This window comes from Culex quinquefasciatus, chromosome 2, assembly GCF_015732765.1.
Source record: "Culex quinquefasciatus strain JHB chromosome 2, VPISU_Cqui_1.0_pri_paternal, whole genome shotgun sequence".
NCBI lineage: Eukaryota > Metazoa > Arthropoda > Insecta > Diptera > Culicidae > Culex > Culex quinquefasciatus.
Genome location: NC_051862.1, coordinates 215,192,283 through 215,210,534, shown reverse-complemented (window position 1 = coordinate 215,210,534; position 18,252 = coordinate 215,192,283). Strand labels below are relative to the sequence as shown.

At 33.9% G+C, this 18,252-nt stretch overlaps 2 protein-coding genes across 2 annotated transcripts in view; one reads left to right on the top strand and one right to left on the bottom strand.

Moving 5' to 3' along the window:
- Nucleotides 1–3,679: 3,679 nt before the first annotated feature.
- The window catches only part of LOC6049408 (WD repeat-containing protein 75), a 31,054-nt gene continuing 16,481 nt past the window's right edge, over nucleotides 3,680–18,252 (bottom strand). Inside the window, exon 4 of the mRNA XM_038253321.1 lies at nucleotides 3,680–4,129. Coding sequence (XP_038109249.1) covers nucleotides 3,767–4,129 — 363 coding nt within the window. The 3' untranslated portion in view covers nucleotides 3,680–3,766. The remainder of the gene's footprint in view (nucleotides 4,130–18,252) is intronic.
- On the top strand, nucleotides 9,346–16,932 carry LOC6049409. The gene is made up of 2 exons (XM_001866143.2): nucleotides 9,346–9,985; nucleotides 16,183–16,932. The coding sequence occupies exons 1-2, from the start codon at nucleotides 9,863–9,865 to the stop codon at nucleotides 16,312–16,314; spliced, it is 255 nt and encodes an 84-aa protein (XP_001866178.1). The 5' UTR covers nucleotides 9,346–9,862; the 3' UTR covers nucleotides 16,315–16,932.

Genomic DNA, 18,252 nt, shown 5'->3' with positions numbered 1-18,252 from the left:
CTTTCCAAATAAACTTGCCGCACGCCGATTTTATTTGAGCTAGATGGGAATTTGCAGGTGGAAACAATTGTGCAACGTACCATAATTTCGATAAAATATAGGTGTTCAAAACAATACATCTTTCGATTATGTTAATTTTCCTTACATTATGCTGAAGCATAGATAAATTGATATTAGTGACAAGTCGTTTATAATTATTATTCACAGTACTTGACCAACTTTTCTCAAATATAACCCCAAGTACTTTCAATGCTTCAGTCTCTTTGAATTTCTGTGGACCAACTTTAGCATTGTTCAACCTAAGAAATACTGATTTAGCAAAATTTAATTTAATAGATGCATACTTCGAAAATGTATCAATTACTTTTATAAAATTATCAAATTCATAATCATTCACAGATGCTTGAAGTAACCCAAAAAAAAACAATTTTCCGCTTAAGGAGCAGGGGGTATTTTCTTGGCACCCTCTTTTTGATTGTTCATGTTGTTTACGAGTGGCCCCTTAGTTAGCTCATTTAATATTTAAAAAACAGTAGTAGTATTTACGTATAATTTCATGACTACCTTTATAAGAAATTTATGAGATTGAATAAGAATAAATTAATAAAAAAAAATCAGATTTTGTTGAGAAAAAAAGTAAAGGCGTTTATGTTATAGACATGATCGCTGCGAAGGACATTGTTGGGCAACGAAAAAAAAATGTGAATTTTCTAAATCTTCAAAATGTCGAATATAAGTGTTTGTAACTTTTTAAAATGATATTTTAAATTATTTTTATCGAAAAGAGCAGAAAAAATTGCATTGTAATATAGTTTCCGATCAACTAAGGCTTGGAAGGAAAATTGTAGTAAATTTTCTTAGCAATACCAACGTATTTTTTGGCATGAGCGCTTCATTAAATATTTTTAAATTGTTAAAAAAAATATTATCTACATTTTTTATCCTAAACATTCTTATAAGTTTATAACGGTGTACATTATTAAAAAAAATACAAATTTGTGCTTGCAATTTTAAATCTTAAAATGTTGGTTTGACCATATAATAGATATTTTCCAAAAGCTATATTATGTTCAAAATTTAAATTTAATTTACCCCTTTAATTTTAACTGAGAAAAAGTGTAATTCCAAAATCTGAAAATTAATTTTTATCCGTTTAACATTGTTTTAATCTTCATTATAACCTGCAGTTTTGCTTCAAGATTCCAAATCGATTAGTAAATATCATCTTAAGTTACAGATTTTTAAATATAAATATGAACAGCCCGAGGAATTGTATGGAGACTAGAGGGTGACGAGCGGGAATTCTCGTGAAAAATTTCCCAGGAAATCGATCATTTTTGGACAATTTTTACCTTTAAATATCGAAATTATATAAACTAATCAGAAAAACATTTGAAAATTTCAAAAACGAATAAACCAATGCTTCTCTAATCTTCTTATTCAGAAACTGTAAATTTTAACTTGTCAAAAATTCCAAATACTTCCAAATTGAGAGAAGCCAAAAAAAATTTGGACCCATAAATTTACCTTAAAATGTATTCAGAATCACCCCCCAGAAATGAAATCAAATGTTTTCTGGATGGAGGGGTTTTTCTGTTATACACACTTTTCTTATTTGAACTTAAGCAGTTTGCTCCAGAACAATAGTACTGGCAGCCTGAACTGCGCTTTTTTAGAATTTCTTCTTGATATGTTTCATGATGGCTAGCACTAGCTGCAAAGCCACTATTATTAGTATTATTGTTATCTTCACGCCAGACTGCTCTAGCGCCTCCGTGTGGACCTCCTGATTTTCCAGGTTAGACTACACTGAAAAAATATTATGTTTTCAGTTATGAGCAATGTAATTAGCTTATATCTGTAAGCCCATACATCCAATTGAAATGTGGTCAAAGACAATCTTAAGGGAAATTGGACGAGCTTTCCGGTAAAAATATTTTCGAGACTGAAAAATCAAGTCTGTCACATAGAAATTACGAAAAACCATCAAAAAACCTATTTTTTCAACATTTTTTTTTAAACCGTTGTAACTTCACAAGGATTGGACTTAGGACAATGGTCAATATGGAGACTTTTATGTAAGACAAAAATACGACTCTCGTGTTCGGATTTTGAAAATTTTGATGTTTAGAGCACTTTTGAAAAAAAAAAAACAATTTCAGTAAATTATTTTTGTATTTTTTTAGGTGAGTTGCTCCATCCTGCATTTTTCGTGAGTCTTTTTGTAACATATTAGGCTATTTTCACAAAAATTTCACAAAAATTTTGAACGAAAAAAAATCGTGGGCTCACCCTCAAATTTGACTTTTAAACTTAAAAATCAAAAAATCTCTTAAAAGTGGAGTGTTTTTTTCTTTCAGTGTATTTTTTTTCGGAAGGCCCGTCAAATTTCCAACAAATTTCCAACACTTACGCCCTTCTCAAATGTCATTATCGAGTGTAACTGGGCCCATATACACAAAATGGCTTATATATGCCTAGGATAACATGTCTACAAAGTTTCATTGAAATCGGAGAGGGTCGGGTACAACCGATTCCCTATTTAACATGCACAGAAAAAAATCAATTCCCGTAATCGTGAATTAATTTCACGAATTTGAGATCCACGAAGGAATTTATTCATGAGTATGGTGCTCATAATCGTGAACTGACTTCACGGTTTCGAAAATTGATTTTTTTCTGTGTGGAATTGCTCCCACAGCAACTTTCCCAAATCCCAAATAAACTGAAGAAAAAGGTGATAACTCTTGGAAAATAAATTGTTTTGCTTTTTATTTAGATTCAATTCCAAAGCATTTCAAGTTTCACAGTTTATTAAAAAAAGATTAAAATTCCTTTAAAAAAAATTGAAGCTTAGTTTGGTCCGGTATGTCCACGTATCCTACCTCTGTGAAATGAAATCCTTTGACAGTATACTTTATACGGTTAATGCAACGCAGTAGGCCTGACCGCTTAAATGAGTGTAATAGAGGAGAAAATCGTGACGTCAAAAATGAACTCAAATCACTCAAAGTTCATTTTGTGAGTGACTTTAACATTTTGGCCTAGTTTGACAACTACCTTGTTCCCCGGTTTGCTGTGGGAGAGAAAAGGAGGCGAATACTTTATGAAAATCATACCTGTCAAAATTCCTAGCCTAAAAATTTTGTCGCGAGTTGCTTTTCTCCTCTATACAGCTTGGGAATGGTCGGATGCACTAAAAACAAAATTTTGACAAGAAAAAAAAATGGGGCGTAATCTATCTAAATGTCTTTCCAGACTGCTTTTTGACTTGCTGCGCTTGTGTTCGATTAGATTACAAATTCCTTAAAGGTGCACAGCAACCAAGGAAGTTGTTGTCTTCTTATTCAAGATTGTCAAAGTTACGGACCCAATCCTGCAACAACCTGATTGTAAAAATAGTCAAACTTTGTTGTAAATAACTTTGGAGACAGTACTTTTGAGGATGAATAAAAAATCATATCTATAGGTCCCGTAGTTTTGAAGATACTAAAATGTATGAAACAAAATTTTTGGTGCAAATGCTCTGGCTAAATTAATGTTAACGATTTTTATTGTTTTGCAGTCAAATCAAATTTTAAATTATACAACTTATCAAACAGTATCGAACAAATTCATAAAATGGTTATAAGTTAAAGCAAGGGCCTTCTTTCAATCCTATTCCCAAGAAAGTCCCCTCTCACTTTGAAATATACAATCAAAATTTATTAAATGTAATAAATGTACTCACTTTCGCTCCACTCCAAGCCACACCAGCTCCCCCAGCTCAAAACTCAATCTCCACTCCCTCCTCCAGCAGCTTCCGCAGCTTATCATCCTGGCCGAGCTGTTCCGTCCTCGTCGCCGGTCGCATCTTGGCCCGTTCGATCGCCTCGAGGGCCGCCTTCCGGGCAGCCAGCTTGACCCGCTGCTTTCCACTTGCCTCACTATCCGAGCCACTTTCGTCATCATCCTGGTCCTGCCCGTTGTCACCGCTAGGCTTCGAGGTGGATTGGACTGGATGTGAGTCACCACCAACTTCAGCCGGGTCACGTTGACGTCGTCGCTCGTCGACCAGCAGCAGCGATTTCAGAAAGTCCTTGCAGAGAAGGTTGATCGGGGCCATCATGTGTGCGGAGGATCCGACGATCTGCGGGAAAAAAAATTGGAGAGAAAGGAAAGTTTTCCATCGTTAGATGCGCGCTCTGTTGGTGACAGGTATGTGTGGTGAATGTGAGCAGGTATCCTGCTGGGCAGGGAGGCTATATGAACTGATGTATCAATAAAGAAATGTGAATTTCAGCTGCAGCGACAAACCACAGCAGGACGTAATCTGTCTAAAATTATTTATAATGTGACGTTCTTAACAAACAATGACGTCATTAAGTCGGTTCTAAAATTACTTATTTTTATTATGTTATGTACCATTACAGACCAATCTTCTCAAATAAGTTTGAATGATTTTTGTTCTCAGCTTTTATACGCATTTGTTTTTTTGAAAAATGATTTGCATGTTCAGGGAGATTCAATTTTTACAATCACTCAAGCAAAAACATTTTATTTCTGAAATTAGAAAAAAAGCAAAATTAAATAGGCAGGCGAGAAGAGCATCAGTTTTGTTTCTTCGATAAGGCCATTGCTAATTGTATTTCAGGTTTTTCCCACTCACCCTTTAAAATTTCCCCAAAATCTGGGACTGCTTTGGACACCAAGTTATGCTTCTATCGAAAACTTGCAAAATATCAATGAATTTATGAAAAAAATATTGATTTATGATAAATTGATAAGGCCGTAGCAAAAAATTTTCAAAGTTTATGTCGCCCCCCCTCCCCTTCTTCAAAGTTGGGCTGAATAATCAGGGGGGCAAAAAAATATTTATCGAAAAACTTCAAAATTTCAATGAAAATTAAACTTTAATCAACTGAAAACCAGTTAAAATGCATATTCCCGCGTTTATAATCATATTTAGCATGTTTAAACTCCTTTGAAAAGTTTTTTTTTTGCGAAAAAATAATTCCGTCAATACCTTGATATTTTTAAAACTAATGATTGGAAAGCAACTGTACGTCAGTAAAATGCATTTTTAAACAGTTTTTTCATCCAAATGTTGAAACCTAGGCCTGTAATTTCAATTTTTATATATATTTTTTTTTGCAATTCTTTGTTTTCACTTCGGACAACGATTATTTGATGAATATTTTTATTTGAGTGAACCTTGCGTGTACCTTTTCTATGACCAAACAAGACATTTTGCATCATTAGTTCGTCCATTCAAGTCGCCATTTTGCAGCTGTGCATACAAAAATGCTATTAAAATATTCAAAAATTTCTATTGTGAGAACGATTTTTTTCTGTTCAATTTGGTATCTTTGGCATTGCTTAAAACTCTACTGAACAAAATATTTACAGTCTAAAAAAAAATATTGCGCGAAATAACCATCTATGAAAATTCTCATTTTTTGATCATGACAAAAAATGGCATCTTTTGAGTTATGGCACAAATTGGTCAACGTTTATTTTGCGTGTTGCCAAAAAAAAAATATAAATGTTCGAAAAAAGTAAAAAATAGTCGATGTAAAATTATACCTAAGTACTTTTGAGCCGGGACCGTGGTGTAGGGGTAAGCGTGATTGCCTCTCACCCAGTCGGCCTGGGTTCGATCCCAGAAGGTCCCGGTGGCAAATTTTGAGACGAGATTTGTCTGATCACGCCTTCCGTCGGATGGGGAAGTAAATGTTGGTCCCGGTCTAACCTAGAGGTGTTAGGTCGTTAGCTCAGTCCAGGTATAGGAGTCGTCTCCCTGGGTCCTGCTTTGGTGGATTCGCTGGTAGGCAGTTGGACTCACAATCCAAAGGTCGTCAGTTAGAATCCCGGGGTGGATGGAAGCTAAGGTGTAAAAAGAGGTTTGCAATTGCCTCAACAATCAAGCCTTCGGACACCTAGTTTCGAGTAGGAATCTCGCAATCGAGAACGCCAAGGCAATGCTGTAGAGCGAATAATTTGATTTGATTTTAGTACTTTTGATTGCGAATTTCATTTTACAACTAGCATAGCCATAGCCCGTAGTAGCTATTTCTTCAGTGACCAAATTTTTGTCACTTAAAACATATCCAAAAATGAGATTTAAAAAATGGTATCTTACGCAATTTAATGTTTTAAGTGAATAGTCAAATAAAAATATGTGATATTTTTAAAGGTGTAACTATATATTTCTGAGAAGTCCTAAGCAATATCCCAAACTTGCCGACGACTTGGCGTCTGATCAGAAAATCCGATCTAAATATTCAGATTGCTAAATATTCTGACAACCGACATTGGTATCAACCAAGGTTGTTAACGATAAAATTATCGAGACTAAAACCAACCAAATTATGTTGAATTTTCAAGTTTCCTTTCAGTATTTTTTTTTTTTGTAATATGGTAAGTTTTATAGCATAAATACTAAAAATCACAAAATACCGTATTTTTTTGGAAATACTCAAATTTTTATAATTTGCAATATGGCAATATCAAACGATTCGAAATTTAGCATGCATTTTCACTGTTTGAAAGTTCTTTGAATGAAGTACTAAAATTTTCTCAAAATACTATTTTTTTCTAATTCGATAAGATTATTGCCGGTAGAATCAAAATAACGATAACGATAGATTATCGTTATCGCCACGACGATAATGATAACCTTTATCGTTATCGTTAGACGATAATATTAAGACGATAATTCTATCGATTAACAACCTTGCTATCAACATCTGAGCAATTCTCTACCAAAACCGGAAATAGTTTTTATTTTTATTTTTTTATTTGGCTCAAACTTTGTTGGGGCCTTCCCTATGACCAACGAAGCTATTTTGTGTCATTGGTTCACCCATAAAAGTCTCCATACAATTTTGGCTGCTGTCCATACAAAAATGGTATGTAAATATTCAAACAGCTGTAACTTTTGAGTGAATTTTCTGATCAAGGCTTCGGCAAAGTTGTAGGTATTGTTGAGGACTATTGAGAAAAAATAGGTACACGGAAAAAAATTGCCGGTTTTTAATTAACATTTTTTCACAAAAACTCAATTTCCCAAAATACGTATTTTTGTATTTTCGATTTTTTTTTATATATAGGGGACAAAAACCCGCAACTTTTGAGCAATAGAGAAACATGGTCAAAAAATCTGCCGCTGAGTTATGAATTTTTGAAAAAATAGTGATTTTTGGAAAAAAAAAAATATGCAAAAACAAATTTGACGTAATTTTTTAAGTAAAATTGAATTTCCAATCGAAAAGTACTTTACAGATTTGTTGATTAAGGGCTCTGTTGTCATGATATAGCCGCCGAAAGTTTAATTTTAGTGAAATATTAGCAATTTTTCGATTTTTAAAAATATTGACCATGAGTGATCATTTCTAAAAAATTTTAAAACATGAAAAAATCGTGAAATTTTCCGATCTTTTCGAAAATAATATTTTGAGACTGACATTACAAAAGGGCGTAATATTTTATGTTTGGCCTTTTTAAAATGTTGGTCTTGATTTATTTTTTTTTCAAAATATTTTTTTAGAAAAGATCGGAAAATTTCACGAATGTTTCATATTTTAACATTGAAAATCAGACCATTAGTTGCTGAGATATCGACATTTGAAAATGGTGGGTTGTTCTGGTGAGATTTAGAAAACTTCAATTTTCCTGTTTCTTTTTCTTTAAGCAGCTGTATCTCAGCAACCAGATGTCCAATCTTCAATGTCTCTTAGACAATTTTATAGCAAATCTGAACTCTCTAAAAAAAATTGAGATGGTCACTCATGGTCACTGTTTTTAAAAATCGAAAAATTGCAATTATTTCACTAAAATCAGACTTTCGGTGGCTATATCTTGAAAACGGAGCCCTTTATAAAAAAAATCTGTAAAGTACTTTTCGATTGCAAATTCAATTTAGCATTAAAAAATAATGTCAAATTTGTTTTTGCATTAAATATTGATTTTTTTCCAAAAATCACTATTTTTCAAAAATTTATAACTCGGCGGCAGATTATTTGACCATGTTTCTCTATGGCTCAAAAATTGCGGGTTTTTGTCCCCTAAAATATATCAAAAAATCTCGAAAATCAAAAAAATACGCAACTTTTTCCATGTACCTTATTTTTTCTCTCAATAGTCCTCAACAATACCTACAACTTTGCCGAAGACACCAAATTGATCAGAAAATTCACTCAAAAGTTACAGCTGTTTGAATACGTACCATTTTTGTATGGACAGCAGCCAAAATTGTATGGAGACTTGTATGGGTGAACCAATGACACCACAAAGTTTGAGCCAAATCAAAAAATACAAATAAAATCTATTTCGGTTTTTGGTAGAGAATTGCTCAGTTGATGCACTGGTTTTACCAAAATGATTCATTTTGCCATCTGATTTAATTTGGGATTATTTAAATTGCAGTTGACTAACACTTCATAAACTTTATCACTCAGTTCTGTTTAACTGATTTATAATTCTACACCCAAACGGTGTTGGAATCAATATGCTTCAAATCTACACGAAACTATTTGAGAATCTGTTTGAAAACTGTTCTCGAAAATCATAATACAAATCGTTGCAATTTGGTAACGTTTTTATCCCGTTTTTTGTATGGCGACCCTGATCCTGAAAGTTGTAAACTGGCGGATTCCGCGATTCCAAACAGCTAATTGGTGTGTGTTTGTAAATCCCGGCTTGAGCTCTTCCAACTGAGCGAATATATAAAAACCATGTTGCAACTATGTTACGTTTTGGTAAACCAAAAGCAAGTATCTATAGATCCCAGCCTTAACTTGGCAACGCAGAGGGAGAGGAAGGGAGATGTAAAAAGTTGTAATTACAAATATCAGATATCATTCATACTGTGTTTGGAGCAGCAGCAGCAGATTATTCCACTTCGATTGTGCAATAAATGGGAGCGGTTTTTTGATGGAAGAGAGGAAGCTGTAGGGAATGCAAGATTAAAATCACTGCACCCGACAGCAAATCAAGCAATTGCATAAGGATAAAACAGGATAAAAAATGGACTAATACAGTCAATTCTCTGCGGATTGTGAGTCGGAATTTGGAAGTAGAATGTTTTCATTGGGATTGATGTAAGCGGAATTCACTGTAATATGTTGTTAGAGAATAAGAGACAATCGATTTGTTCAATTACAGAAGCAAATTATTACTCATCGTTCTAAGCTCTAAACTATCGATTATCCAGTACTTTCGCAGTTAAATTAGTGTGCTTTTTGTGCTGTCCACTCATTCCGATATTTACATAAGAGCAGCACCCGCGCGCAACAATCCAACCGAACTATTTTGAGCCATTTTTCCCACGTTCAGCTCAAGCTCAGCTCAGTCGATTCCTAGCTGCTGGCTCTGACAAGTCGGACAAGGAGTGAGGTCCTGACGACGATTCCACCTATAAAAGAACCGTTCCGGCGGGCTTTATCAATCAATCGCAGCCCGGCGTTCGACGAGGCAACAGCTAGTATATTTCAAGAGTTGTTTAAAAAAAACACACCGTTGATTACAGTGTAATCACAGGGAAACAAGTGAAAAAGGTTAAAAGGTGTTCTACAAAAAAGCAAGAAGGAGTTTCCTTTCCGCGAGCAACGAATTACATATTCAGAGCCCAAGTTCGTCCTTGTTGCTCGCGAAGTGGCCACTTGGCGTAGGCACCCCCACCACCCTCAACTCAAAGGCACTTGAACTATAAAAAATATATAACAGTAAAGCGAATAGTAAAAAAAAAAGTGTTAGTGTGTGCTGGTTGCTGGTACTACACATTGTTCTTGAATAATCCACCACAAAAAAAGGACTCACGCGAACTTTTGTGCTCTAGTTCAGATCGATTAACCCCGTGGGGCAACAACTTCAAGCCATCAACATGCAGATTGTGGGCCTGTTGATAACGGTGATAGTGGCAGCTATTTGCTGCGTGGGGACGGTCCGCAGTTGGCCGGTGTCGAACCCCGAAATCGACAGCTTCATGTTTAGCAACGCGGAACAGGTGAGGACGAGGAGTGGTGATGTGAATTTAGTGATCTGGGACAATGTGTTAAAAAAAATGATATATTTGAGACGGACCAGGTCATTACAACATTTTTTTTTCAGTTTCTTATCCCAATCCTTAGAGAGAGAAAAAAATAATCTGAGGCTCTGAGCAGTAAATTAAAACTAGATTAAAATAAGCTTTTCAACATTAAGGTCGCAGATAGTGTCATTCACTCTTGAAACACTGCCAATGATGGTTCTGGATGTAGAAACCAAAAATAGTGAAATGAAATTTAAAAATAATCACGATGCGTAAAACTGCTTCTACCAACAACATGTAGAAATCCTAATCGAATATGACCGACCGGGAATTATACCTTCTACAGCCTTAATCTATAAATTTTCTGATCCGTCCATTTTTTGACTTATTGTATATTTGGGAATTTCCAAACGCAGATCAGAAAAGAACTTTTGCATTGCTTTAGTTTCTTTAGAAAATCAAAATGCAAAAATAACAAAACAGAAGTTAAATGATAAAACGTTACTTAATCCACCATTAGGTGGTTGGTGCCTTTCTCACATTTTGAGTGTAATGCTAAGTAATATGAGATCCGGCCTCCACAAAGTTCATAAATAACACTTAAGTGCTTATAACTTATGATAGGGTTGTCAGATCTTCAATCTTTTGAACTCGTTGAAAAGGTCGTTCAAATACCTTTCTAAAAATGTATAACATGACGAGGTTTCTTACAAAAACCACCCTTTTTACAATCTTCCAATCTTAGCATAACTTTTGAAGTACATAACTAAACTTTATCATTTTCAATAGTGACTTATGGGACCCCAAGACGGATTAAATGAGACCAAAACGGTCCAAATCGGGTCAGCCAGTGCCGAGATAACTCAGAGCAAATTTTTTTGATCAACATCCCATAACACACACAGACATTTGCTTAAAATTTGATTTTGAGTCGATATGTATACATGAAGGTAGGTCTAGGAGGTCAAATTAAGAATTTTGTTTTTCGAGTGATTTTATAGCCTTTCCTCAGTAAGGTGAGGAAGGCAAAAACGAAAAAAAAATGTCCAAAAATAGTACCTACTTGAAACCTTTGCAAAAAATTAAATGCTTTATGTTGTCCCTATAAAAATTATTTAATTCAACAAAACATGAACATCAAATTTAATAGAAACGTTGATGAAATATTTTTTTAACATTAAAAGCATTGCAGCACCTTTAAAATTTGTAGACAATTTTGGACTCAGTGATGGTACTTGTTTTACGAGACTTTGATAATTTATAATTCATTAATTTTTAAACTTAGAAACTGGACATTTTTAAACCCTTAACAAAATAGGTCAAATGATACACGGTAAGGCTTAAACAAAAAAAAAAAAACAAAAACAAAACAATTTCGAAACAAAATTACAGCTATGCTTCTATTAAAAATTGGCAAAACATCAATGAAACAGTGAAAAAAAACTTTTAAACTTTAACACTTTGTACCTACCCATGAAACTTGGTTTTAAAAACAAATACAACATCATTTTTATCTTTTTATTTAAATACAGTTTTTGAAAATCCGCCTTCGTCATGCACCAGTTTAACGAGTCTTCATAAAAAAAAGTGAGCTGATTTGGGGTCTTTAAGGGGATACATACATGTAAATCGGCAAAAATGTCATAGGTTGGTATGGGCACACACTGACATTTTTTGTAAATCTGTTTTCAAGGCAGTAAAATAAACAATTTCAACTTTTAACAAAACAAAACAAAAAAAACTTTTTTGCATGGACCGTGGACAATCACAATACCAATTTTGACAATGTAATTTTGACACAATTTTGACGTGTTATGAAATTTTGAGATTTTCTACACGTATTTACCTTAACCCTTTCAGGCCTGATGGGTCATATGTGAACACAAATCATAATTTTCAAAACTAGTATGGTCATACGAATCACTTTCCCACTATTAACTTTAAAACTGTTTTTTTTTAAAGCAGGCTTGATAGTGTTAAGAGGTAATCTGCCCATGTTCGCATAAATGTCCCATATGCAAAAACAGCAAGCTGAGAAAAACGCATTTGAAGTTTGTCCCATACATAAGGCTCCGTGTTAAGTTTTCGCTAAAAAACTGGATTTCCTCCTGATTTCTAAAGTACTGGATGTTATAGGCTCTTTCGAAAGAGCACACAATTTTGAATCAAACTGCATCAATAACTTGAAATGGATGAAAATGCATATGGGACATTTATGCGATCAGGGGCAGTAATATACATGTAAATTATCCGAATCTCGGTGTTTCAAGAAAGAGGATCAAAAAGTTTGACAGTTTGTTTGCGAAAATTATAGGCTAGCTCAGAAAATTTTGTATTTGAGTCAATATTACCCATTAAGCCTGAGAGGGTTGAAAACACTTTTACTAATTAAAAGAAAAATAACCAATAAAATATTTTTATGTTGAGACCTTAAAAACATCACAAATTTTTCGCAATTAAAAAAAATATTCAAAAAGTTAAGGAATATAACATAAAAATAACTTTTATATCGGAAAACTTAATGCTGAAATACTGCCTTGAATAGTTTTTGAATTTAATTTCTAAATTTTTATGATTTGTATTATTCAACTACCATAAAATCGGGTGGCTTTGATAGGTTGAAGATTTTTTTTTTTTGCAAAATGAAAAATACGAATTAAATACAAACAGAAAAGTAAGTTTGACAAGTTTAGTTTACTTTATAAATGAAACACAACATTCATAAATTAGATTATCTAAATATTCTCAAAGTGTCATGTTCTTCTCAGCAAAAATGAGTGTAAACCGGAAAACGGACTGCTTTATCTGATTCTTTGGAGAATTTCACTCTAAGAACAGCAAACAAATACGTTCTAGATTACAAGCTTCAATTGTTATTGAAACAGTAACACAACATATTTTCAGATTTATAGGCATTTTCAGTGGAACGATTTTCAAAGTAAATTTGGAAAATTTATGAATCATACTTGAAAATTGGTTTTGGTGGCGGTTTTGGTTTATTTTTTTAATGGAAAAAAAAACAATATCTGAGCAGTTTCAAGAGGGCCAAACATTCAATATCACGCCCTTTTGAAATGTTAGTCTTGGTTTAAAAATCTTGAAAGTATTTTTTTCGAAAAGATCGCCAATGTTTCATATTTTAACATTGAAAATCGGACCATTAGTTGCTGAGATATCGACATTAGAAAATGGTGTGTTGTTTGGATGGGACTTAGAAAACATTAATTTTCCTGTTTTTAAACCTTTGCATGGCAATATCTCAGCAACTAAGGGTCGTATCAACAAAGTTCAAAAAAGCAAAGTATAGAGAATTTTCTCAGATTTTCAAAAATATTTTTTTTTCAAAAGTGGGCAAACATGTGCACCAATTTTTTTTAAACAAAAACTGCGACTACTTTTTTTAAAAGTCACATAAAATTGGATTTAATCTGAAAACGGTGCACTTCATCAAAATTTCACTGAAGTACTTTTTGATTGAAAATTTGATTTTACATTGAAAAATGAAATTGAAAAAAAATTGCGACCAATTTTTCGATTTTTTGAAAAAAATAGCATTGATTAAAAAAAATATAACTCTGTCAAAGATTTTTTGCACAACCTGGAAATTTCTGAAAAGTTGGCATTTGATGTCCTCTAAAACATATCAAAAAATAAAAATAGTGTGTATTGGCAAATCAAGTTTTAGTGACAAAAAGTTAAATAAAAAATCACCATAATTTTTTTACCGTGTATCATTTTTTTTCAGTGTAGTCCGTATCCATACCTACAACTTTGCCGAAGACACCAAATCGATCAAAAAATTCCTTCAAAAGATACAGATTTTTGAATTTTCACATATCATTTTTGTATGGACAGCTGCCAAATTTGTATAGAGCTATCTAAGCCCGATCTCACACACACTAGCAGACCATTTGTTTTGCTGGCTGGTACAAAATTTAACCTCAATCTTTTTCGTGTACGTACACGCAATACATGAGCACGTAGATAACTCTATGGAAAATTATATGAACGAACTAATGATGCAGAATGGCTTCTTTGGGCAAACCGAAGGTACCAAAAAAGTTTCAGTCGGATTAAAAAATAAAAATAAAATAAAATTTAAGAAAAAATACCGAATTGGTAGAGAATTGCTCATCTTATAAATTTTAATCTAACTTGGATTTTTTATGTGAACAAAACCAATTTTTTACAAAAATTATCTACAAATTAGAATAAGTTTAAAAAAAAAAATCAATAGTATATTTTCCAAATAAAATATTAAAAGAAACTATTTAAACAAATCATCAATTTGTTGTAATAACTTTAAATTGCTCACTTTAAGGTTGAAATTTGTGTTTTTAAAATAACATATCTGGAGTAAACCAAATTTCCAGTTTTTGCTTTTTGGGTGTTTTTTGAAACCGCCTTGAGCCAGGGTTATTAAAAAACACCAAGCAAAAGCTTAAAATATGGTTTATTGGACCTTTAAAAAAAAAACTCCAGATATTTCAATTAAACTATTTGTAATTTTTTATTGAAACATAGTAATCATGAAAAACAGTCTTATCGGTTGAATAATATTTGAAAAATAAATTGAAATACTATCAATTTTACCCCGGTTTGCGGTTGCTGAATTTCGAAAAGAAAAGTTGGCCAAAAATGTACCTTTAATTATTCGAAAGTTTTAACTTTCTCATTGGCATGCTCAAACAACTTTTAAACTAAAGGAGTTGGATAAGTTGAGTATGAATTTAAAGCGATGATCATCACTATCAAATGCTCCGTATTTCATTTAATCTGCACCTTTCTGCACCAAAAACCAAACAGCTGTTCTAAATAAAATTTTACTTGCTTTAATTTGTTTTTGTCGAATTTACAAAAAATTAAAAAAATGGTCTGCGCTTTTCTGTGGGATTTCTTTACATGTGTTTTACATCGCCATTGATTGACTGACAACATTACGGTAGTCATACTAAATTTTACCGTGTAACAGTTTGTCATCACCACACAACTTGAATCTGCAATTGACATTCCATTTTACGGTGACCTCCAGCTGCTTATCAAAATCGCCCAAATCTGCCCACGAGGCACGTGCCAACCGTTAACGGTAAATGGAGATAGATCAATTTGGATTATGAAGACAACTTGTTGGCAGGTTGACGATTTTTTTAAAACAATTTGTTGCTCACGCGAGTTTCAAAGTTCTTTCCCAGCTGATGGCATCTGTGATTTCATTGTTGGTTGAACTAATAAATCATACACCACAGCGGAAATTATTTAAACAACGTGAAGGTATGTGCTGCTGTGGTTTCATTTCCCTCTGTTTGCAAACGTTGGACAGGAAGTTCTCGATCCTTGCGCTAGGGGAGTTAGGTTACAAGTGTCAAAAATTTATAGGACCTTTTAAAATGCTTTTTTTTCGATATTTTTTTTTTACTTTTTCTAATCTGAAACTAGTCAGCTTCCCCTAATGACTTCATTTTCAGCTCGTTCATATTCCTCATAAATATCCACATCGTGCACTATACTCTTTATTCTAGCACTTTCCCCGTTACATTCTTGCATTTTCTCTAAGCCACCATCAACACCTTCGTTCAGAGGCCTTTTTGTTTGTTTTTGTTATGTATGTAGCACAAACAGCCAGGATAATGAATCTTGACCGGTGGTGGTAGCACCACGCCAACACACAAGAGAGAGAGAGAGAGAGAGAGAGAGAGAGAGAGAGAGAGAGAGAGAGAGAGAGAGAGGGAAACAGGGTCAAGGGCTCATACTTGCTGTACTACATGCTGAGGTCAATTAATTGGTTTACTAACGAGGCACTGGTTTTTGAATGGTGACTATGGAAATTTGCATTGTGTTTTTGGCTTTACAAAACAGGGCATAGAGAGTGCGTAGAATTTTTTTTCCTCTTAGATTTCTGACAGTTGATAAGTCGGGCAAATATAGTTGACACTTTGGACTACTAGAATAGAAATAGCTCGAGAAAAATATGTTATTCAAATGAGACTGTTCAAAGTATCATAGATCAATCTCAAAATAGTTATTTTTGCCTCAATTGTTTTTTTTTTTTCAAGTTATTAAAACAAATCTTCCATCAAATCAGTTATTCCTTCCCTTTCCAACAAGATAGCGAAATGTCCCGAATGTCACTGCCAGATTGTATAACAAATTTCCCCCCATTCTCTCTCTTACAGCAACCGGGCCCCTCGCTGCGGGAGATTCCCCAGTGGCACTGCCTGCGGTACTTCAAACACGACATCCACCTGATGAGGCGCTGCCGCAACTACCGCATGCACATGCTGCGCCGCCCGAACGACATGATCTGAGATCCGGAGAACCTGGTCGCGGACACCCGCGAGATGGTCCGGGGCATCCTGCTCGAGGACTCGATCCGGCGACCGGGCTGGGACGGCAATTAAGGCTGAAGGTGTTGAAAAAGACTTCCTTCAAAAAAAAAAATCTTCTCTCTCTCTTTTTGTTGTGTTGACGAAACAGAAGCGCATGAAGTTATATACAAACTAATAGTCGGTAACAATGTGTATAATATCGGAAACAGTCGTGATAAACATTCTTATTAAAAACTAGTTAAATGTATGATTTGGTGGCATAAACTAACAATACAATTATCTCTATCGTCAGTGCTAGGGGAATCAAACTAAATTTAAACAAAACAAAAATGCGTGGGTAGCACAATCTAATGAAAATTATCCAGTGGCATTCATCAAAGAACACTCATTATTTGGAATTAATCCTTGTATGAAAATAACACACACACACTACATATGTAAGAAGATGGTTACACACATTTATGTACAACTGCATGTAAAAAAGAAAACACGCTGCTGATGTAACGAGTGACTAATATTTATTTTTGCTGTGAATTAAACATTTATCATTGTTAGGCGAGGCTACAGAAATTGAATCACTTCTTAGTTGTTATTGGATAACACGGTGTTGATTAAATCGTGTAATATCACAGCCATGGCAAATTCGACAGTTTTCCACTCAGACTTCTTTTTTTATATCTCATCACGACCGGACTCTTCAGTTTTGATGAAAATTATACTGTTCCAAACTTTGAAGATCTGGCAACCCTGTCATTTGATATCGGAACCTGTGTTAAATTTTTGGAACTTAACTTGAAAATTAGCTGTAGTTTTGCTCATTTTTTTGAATAAACTCAAGTCGCGTTTGTTTTGTACTTCATCGCCGAGTTTCTTTGAAATACTTTCCAATTCGTCCTGTCAACCAGTACAGTCCAGACTCGATTATCCGAATAATCAATAATAATCAAAACTTCGGATAATCGAATCACGAAAAAAAAAAATTTTTTTCGCTGTCTCATTTTTGATAGTTGAGCTTGTACTCTAAAGTAATTAAGAATTTTTAAATCCAAGATGGCGACCAAAATGGCGGTGATGTAATTTTGAAAAAAAAAAGCATTCTTTAATTTTACAGGCAATCAACTATTCAAATTTGACTTAAGAGCGAGTCCACGAACAGAGCATACCCCTTTGTATGGGACGTCGTTTGGACCTCACCAATCTGCCTGAAATTTTCAGGGGTTGTTCGTACATATAAAACTAGCATCTGGTCAAAATATGAGCACTCTAGGTCAACGGGAAGTGGGGCAAATCGGGACACAAAGTTTGAAGGTTAAAAAACGTCAAAAATCATAAAATGGCTGTAACTTAGGCAAAATTCAATTAATTTCTAAAATTCAAAATGCATCTGAAAGGGCTTAAAAAATGCAACAAAATGCAGGAAGAAGCATCTCAATTAGTTAAATCTAAAGGAAGTTATTGGCATTTTTGTGAAAAAATAGAATAATTTTCAAACTCAAATAAAAAAGTGTTCCATCCAGATATCAACTCGGTTCGACCTGCAGCTTGTAGGGGACATCTGGGACTACCATCCGAGACTAAGAACGCTTTGGGTAAGGCAGTTTAACGTATTAAATAGACACTTTTTCTTTTTGTGAATTTTTTGGTTGTACATTTTTGCTCGGGGGACCCCTTAGATCAAATTTTCCGGTGATAATTTTATCATATTCGTGTTCCTGAGACAATTTCACAATAGAAACATCCATAAAAATGTTTATTTTCATCCATTTTAACCCTCTAAAAAATAAAAGTTCAAAAAAAACTAATATTCACAGTTATTGAAAATCAAGTTCGTTTCCAAGGATACTAGATGACACCAGAAAAAAGCAGCTTCTTAATTTTTTCAAACTTTTATTTTTTAGAGGGTTAAAATGGATGAAA